This window comes from Carya illinoinensis, chromosome 7 (assembly GCF_018687715.1).
Source record: "Carya illinoinensis cultivar Pawnee chromosome 7, C.illinoinensisPawnee_v1, whole genome shotgun sequence".
In the NCBI taxonomy this organism is placed as follows: Eukaryota; Viridiplantae; Streptophyta; class Magnoliopsida; order Fagales; family Juglandaceae; genus Carya; species Carya illinoinensis.
In genome coordinates, this window is record NC_056758.1 from 42,135,333 (window position 1) to 42,142,093 (window position 6,761).

The 6,761-nt window shown below is 33.0% G+C and overlaps 1 protein-coding gene across 2 annotated transcripts; it reads right to left on the reverse strand.

The window, feature by feature from the left end:
- Positions 1 to 199: 199 nt before the first annotated feature.
- Positions 200 to 3,250, reverse strand: LOC122315338. Of its 2 annotated transcripts, none has more exons than XM_043131203.1 (4): positions 3,089 to 3,250; positions 2,544 to 2,682; positions 1,901 to 2,115; positions 200 to 724 (listed from the first exon to the last, which is right to left on the reverse strand). In XM_043131203.1, the coding sequence occupies exons 2-4, from the start codon at positions 2,631 to 2,633 to the stop codon at positions 427 to 429; spliced, it is 603 nt and encodes a 200-aa protein (XP_042987137.1). In that variant the 5' UTR covers positions 2,634 to 2,682; positions 3,089 to 3,250; the 3' UTR covers positions 200 to 426. The 2 variants fall into 2 exon arrangements, with proteins under 2 accessions (XP_042987137.1, XP_042987136.1); XM_043131202.1 differs by having other exon boundaries at positions 2,544 to 2,662; positions 3,089 to 3,248.
- Between the last annotated feature and the right edge of the window lie 3,511 nt (positions 3,251 to 6,761).

A 6,761-nucleotide genomic window follows, 5' to 3' on the forward strand; every position in this document is an offset into this window, starting at 1 on the left:
TTCACAGCCTTCCCTGGGCAGTCAATTTCAGATGACTACTAATGAACAGCAAAAATCTCATGTCCACCAACTTGGAATCGGCTATTACAATATTTCATACCTTCCAAACAGACTTTTTTGTTTTGTTCCAGCTGCTAAAGAAAGCACACATTTCAAATAACAATAGATAAAACAAAAAACAAAAATGGAATACGTGAAGTGAGAAAAAAACGATAAAAGAGTTTAGCTTGTAACACACTTATGCTTGTGCATGCTACAAGGTAGAATCCAATCTGAAACTGCAGTTACATTTTACAACCAAACTCCAATCACCATAAAGGTATTCAAAGTCTAAAGATGTTGATGACCTATAGTATACATAATCTAGAGAAGCATCAAAAACTAAAGGAGCCTAAACCCAAAGAGTGCTAATATTCAACAGATACTTCACACACTGGCCTTTGCAGGTATGCGCGTATAATCATCTACGAAAACCTGACCTTGTTCACCGACACCGTCCTTTTCTGTTTCATCAAAGTAGTCCTCTCGAGCATTGTCAGCTAGCATAAGGGCAACCAACCAGAAAAGGCAAGCATCAAGGGATAAAAAAGCACCACCACCAAGGAGACCAGTTTTAGCAGTTGGGCAATCCGTATTGAGGTTGTGATGAACATTGCGTGCAAGATGAATCTGTTCTGTTATCGTTGGCCATAATAGCAGAGTTGCAGCTAATCCAGCTGTAAATCTGTGTAATGTAACCAGCCCCAATTCACAAAAGAAAAGTCAATAAAGTTTAGCCAGGACAATCTTCAATATAAGATACTTCAGCCGTTATAAGATACCAGTACTGATGGCGTCTCCAATATGAAGTATTGAAGTTAGTCATTTAGAGTGCCAAGAAGACAATCTTCAAAAAAATCCCCACCAGCCTATCATAACGGTAAAAACCCTCTCTATAAAGGCTACCAAGGACCTAAAAGCTCCAAGTCAAAACCCATATAACTGCTGTCAGGATAGCCAACTCGTTAAGAGTTGGGTTGACAGGGCAAGAAGTCCAACCATCTAATAGTGGGAAATTATTCTAAATACATTTACAACACAATATGCATATGAAATAAGGACGATAAGAGTGGCACATAATAATGGAATGACTAACAGATAAATCATAAATGGTGATCAAAGGAAATTTAAGTCATGAGGTTTACTGGCTTCAAGGTATGTCATAAGATGTAGATGATTTCACAAGTGAAAACACGGCTGCTGTAAGGCTACTGGATTTTAGATTTCCCAGTGCCTTGATCAGAGAAACAGAGCAGCCCAGTAAGAATCAATAGATTCGATTCATTGTGCTACTCTTGGGAAAAAAAAAAGTGTCTTTGCAATTTCACAGAAATCAAATTTGCTTCATGAAGCTTTCCTCCAAACAGAAATGGGTCACAATTAGAAAGAGGCAAAGATGGTCCTCTCATCCAACCAAGGGTTTCATATCTCTTATTTTATATAATTTATGGTGAGTGGAGGGAGGAATTCTTTCCCTGTAGGGTTCAACATTTACAGGGTGCAAAGCCATATCCAAACAACCACAACATAAGAAATTCAGATTTTATTAACTTTCATAACCGTCAGTTGGATATATATCAATTAAAACCTACTATTATTGTTGGTTAAAACGTACACCAAAATTCCAATTCGCCAGCAAAATAAAACAATATACACACGTGCACATATTGGGATTCCACATTTGGTACTGGTCTGCTTCAATTATAAAGAATTTTTTGTGTAGTAACTCCTTTCGGCATCCAAATTAACTAATAATTCTTCGGACATTCTGAATGATAAATCTTTGTCTCTTCCAGCAATCAGAGTAAAATGTGGATATCAAAAAGTATGGGAGAGTGAGAACTGAGAAAAGTATGCTTACAGGGCAATGTTGAAGAACACAACAAAGCTGGAGCTTCTAAACAAGGCAGCTTGTGGAACAGATTTTCCTTTGTAAGGGTAGAACAGTGACAAATACCCAACCACAGTAGTTGCAATGAGAAATACTACTGACAGATACCCCAAAACGACAGTAGGATCAGATGGATACTTGCATATAACAACACCTTTCCCTGTGATTGGAGTTCCTGACGCTGGCTGTATAAAGCATGGAGAACGAGACGAATTATTAGACAGTAAGCAAAAGGGAAACATAATTATTAGTAGAAATATCTATTGGTTTTAGTTGAGATAATTACACAAAAACATCAAATCAAGAAGTAGGTATAATTAGTCAAAATATTTTAATAAAAAAAACTGTGGGGAATTTTTTCAGTCAAATCTGAAAGAAAAATAAGTATATGTGAAAAAGCCTCTTTTGCTCGTGAAAGAACAGCATTCTCGAAACCTGGATTTAAAACTATTTACGAAGTTGCTGCATCGACCTTAAAATTTAAAAATTGTTCTGAGTATATTACTTTCCATGCGTAGAAAAATGGTTAATATCCAAGAAAACAAATAGAGCAAAGAGCAGTAGAATGGTGAATCCTTTTATTACATAGATTTTCGCATAATCTATTTTTTACCTTCTTGTTTTCAGCAACAACTCCAAATATGAAGGAAACGACGCCACAAAACGCTACTGTGAGAGCCATTACTCTCACGGAAACAGCCATTGCCCCCCAACAGAAGAACTACCGATTCACTGCAAACGATAGTGTAGATCTGTCAGTGCCACCAAAACGGATTATACAAAAAAAGAAAGAAAAAAAAAGGCGGCTAATGAAATGAAGAAATTGAAGATATTTTATTTGTGTTAAGTGCAAACCTAACGGAGAATCGGAGATGAATGAAATACGAAGGATAAGTATTAAGTAATCGACAATAAAAAAAATATTTTTTATAAAAAAGGCAAACTTTTTCTCATGAAAATAAACCATATCCCCTCAAGTAGCTCTACATCCGCTTATGTTCCCAGAAAATCATCATGATGGGAAATTTTTCTCGCTGAATCTAATTTATCAAAATTCAAAGGATTTTAATCTGCTAAAACGAACAGGGCTTCTGACAAATATCTAAACAAAATATATGAATATTTTACAAAGTGAGCGTTCGTATAACTGGATTATACCTGAGATCGATGAAAGCGAATAGCTCTGAACGAATGCAAGAGATCAGTCCCTCGCTCTCTCTTTCTTGTTCTGAGAGTCAGTGCATACACAAGCTTATATACATGGCTAAATAGAAAAGTCTTTCCTGGTTTCGTGGTTCCGGTTGTTGCTGAGATTCAAAAGTCGTCCTGGAATCTCTCTTTTATCCAATCTAATATTCTAATTGTATCAAAAAATAATAATAATCTCATATTCTAATTGGATTTGAACTGTACTTTTGGCCACATTAGATAAATTTTATTCGAGAGTAATGGTAGCGCAAACAAATTAAACCTTAATAAATAGGATTTACGTGGACGTGTGACATCTTCACCAGGATGGATCAAATTTAATTTTTTTATCTTAATTTAAAAAAATAAATAAATACAACATTTAAATTTATAATAATTTATTAATATAGATCTAAAATTACACGAGTAATACGTATAAGTAATGCTGCCATGCATCTTCAATTTGCCCACTCCGTGTACCTCGGTGTAAATTGTATTTTTGTTTTCTTTCTTACTTTTTTTACTTTTTTTTTAAATATCTTTGAAACATGTTTAAATATTTTAAAAAAATAACAATATACTAATAATTATTTTTTTATCAAAAAAATTAAATACATAAATAATCAGAATGAAGAGACAAAATAAAAAATATATACTAACATTATTCATCACATGTTATAGAAACCAATACCTACAGTATCAATGAAGTCATCCGCAAGTGGGTAGCTGGACGGATAATTTCCACTTCCCACACTGATATATTTTGACTTCCTAGCAAAAGGAGATAGGCACAAAATTTCAAATCAAAATGTCTTGTCAATTATTATTGTTTCAAAAATTTAAATCGAAGAGAGATAAATAGGTTTAATTATTTATATTATATTTTTAATATTTTCGCTTACGTGTAAATGAGACTTTTCTTCAATAGATGTAGGGTTAGAATAAACTTAAGATTTAATAAGGAGTTTTTGTTACATATAAGCACAGTTGCATATTAATCTGTGTATCAATATTAATTTATTCATACTTAAAATTTAAATTAATATTGTTTTCAATCAAATCTACTTTTTGACCAATCATATCACATTGGTATACAGATTAGTGCACAATTATGCTTGCAACTATATTTTTCCTTTTAATAAGATGTGAAATTACAACGTCCTAAAAAGTTAAATCGATAAAAATAAATAGATTTAATTATTTATATTATATTCTTAATACCTACTTGTTACAATTTATTTGTAAACGATATTTATTTATGAAAATAAATTTAAAATTAAAATTAAAATTTTTTAAAAAATTTATTAGATATTCTCAACGAAAAAAGCTTCAAGTTGAGACTGGTGTAAACTTTTAATTTTAACCAACCAATCAGATGTGGACATGTAAGAAACTCACATAATTTTACCATAGGTGTGCACTGAGAGCATTTCTCCCTGTTCTTTCTCATTCTCCAATAGACTTCCCTATCAATCTTGGTCTCTCTCTCATCATCACGAATCCCGTCCATCTCTTGCACTCTCTATCTATCCAAACAGATCTAGTTCCCTTTCCTCTCTTTCTCTGTCTCTCTGACTTTGTTCCGATGAGGTCATGAGTCTCTTGCAGACTCTCTTTTTCATTCTTGTAGACTTGTCTCGCACTCTCTCTCTATCCAATGGAAGCAGCAGCAAAGATCTATTCTCAACAAGTCACAAGTCAACACTCTACCACCTACAGATGAAATTGGAGTGACTTTTTAAGATGAATCGTTGATTTCCCTCTTTGAAATAGAAATCGTCAAATATGGGTTGATGATTCTCAACGTTCTTCTCAACAGGTTGCGAACTCAGTTAATTTCCCTCTTCTCGATTTGGAACTCATCTCCCTAATTAATCTCTATAAGTGGTTTAATACTCAATTACGGTTAATTTTAATACACTTTGACGTTTTCTAAAAACTTGATTTGGTTTCTAGAACCCATCTCCTTGATTAACGTTCTCACAAGTAGTGGAACCAGCGTTGAAGACTAATTTTCAGTTGGAAATGACTAAAAAATAAAACCCCCCAAGTAGTTTTTAAGGATTTGTCATCTGAGAATGGACAAAATGGCATGGGTTGCGATAGTTTTTCTATAGACAAACTCCTGGACTTGTCTAATGAAGATGGGTTTGTAGAGAAAGAGCCAAGAAGAAGAGAAAGAAGATAAGGGCTTTGTCTCTGTTTCCCGTTGGCTGGTTCACCAAAATCTCAATACCAGCATCACTTTCTCTACCAAAGACAAGTATAGCTCCAAACTCAACAATCCAACTTTCATTTTCTTGAACTCTGCACTCCTTACCCATTCGAAAGTTTAACAAAAAAAGTCTAAGAATGAAGGGTCGAAATTGAAGCCTTATTTTATTTTTTCTTCTCATATTATCCATTCCTATTGTGAAGAGAGAGAGAGAGAGAGAGATGGGCGAAATGGGTGAGGAGAGGGGACAAAGGTGTATCAAGAGAGAGAAGGTTATAACAGAAGTCTCTACTGATCCCCTTAAACGAATTCTATTTCACTTTTAGAGACATTCTTACGTGTCATCTCCTAATTGAATAGTGTAAAAGTATAAATACACCAAATCCTACTGCCAGCCGCTCCCATTCTCAACTACTTAATATATTTTTTTTTTTAATTAAGAAACCAACTTGTGATCGGAAAGTTGCAAATACTTTCCTCTCATGATCCAAGGAGAACTAAATAGACATCATCCTCTTTTTTTTTTCTTTCTTTTTTTTTTTTGGTATTACATGGGTGGTGATCACTCGTGTGTGTATATTAATTTATCTATATGTGGAGTGCTATAGCTATAAAAAAAAATTATATAAAAATAATTCTACAAATTGACGAAATTTTATATTATCTGTCATATCTGTTTTACAATAAAAATAATTTTACAAACTCAAGTCACATCAATTTATAAAATTCTTTTTGTGTAATCATTTAATGTCTAAAATATTTATCTATATATTATATCATCCTCGATTAAGACTTTTTGAGAGTAGCAAAAACAATAATAGATAGAAAAATTATATTCATAAGCCTCATATATCACACATAATTTTTTTATTATTTTTTTAATTTTTTTCTCTTACTAAATATTTGACATATGGATGATTAACAGATTAATTCAATTATTTAAGAAGAATAAAACCAAATAAAATTTAAAAAAAATTAAAAAAAAAAAATGATACGGCGTGTTGTGTATAGACTTATTATTAGTGATAATCCAATTCACGGCCGGCAAAAATAGCCATGTCAAGAATAACTAGTTTAAAAAAAAAAAAAAAAAAAAAAAAAAAAAAAAAAACCAAACAAACCTAGTTCGATACGTTTGCGATCTCTTTTTAAAAATTATTCTGGCACATAATCACTAGAAGACAACTCCCAATAGGACAATTGCGTTCCACTTTCATTGGATTGCTGATGAGAAAAGATTGATAAGATGACCCAACTAACAAGGCAGGTTGAAGTAGCCGGCTTCTCGACTTCTACGTACTTCCTAAATCAAATATCCCTCTCGCATATTTATACCATCAAGTTGTTTTTTTCGCTTGGAGGAAAATAAACACAAAAATGAAATGATAGATGAACAACTAATCTCCAGGAAAACAGAAACAGAGGAGA

What these genes read in the sequence shown, in the direction of transcription:
- LOC122315338 (XM_043131203.1), bottom strand. Translation starts at nt 2,633, where the DNA reads ATGGCTGTTTCCGTGAGAGTAATGGCTCTCACAGTAGCGTTTTGTGGC. An exon ending in TTGTTGCTGAAAACAAGAAG is followed by an intron (nt 2,116 to 2,543) that starts GTAAAAAATAGA and finishes TGCTTTATACAG; the next exon opens with CCAGCGTCAGGAACTCCAAT. An exon ending in GTGTTCTTCAACATTGCCCT is followed by an intron (nt 725 to 1,900) that starts GTAAGCATACTT and finishes TACATTACACAG; the next exon opens with ATTTACAGCTGGATTAGCTG.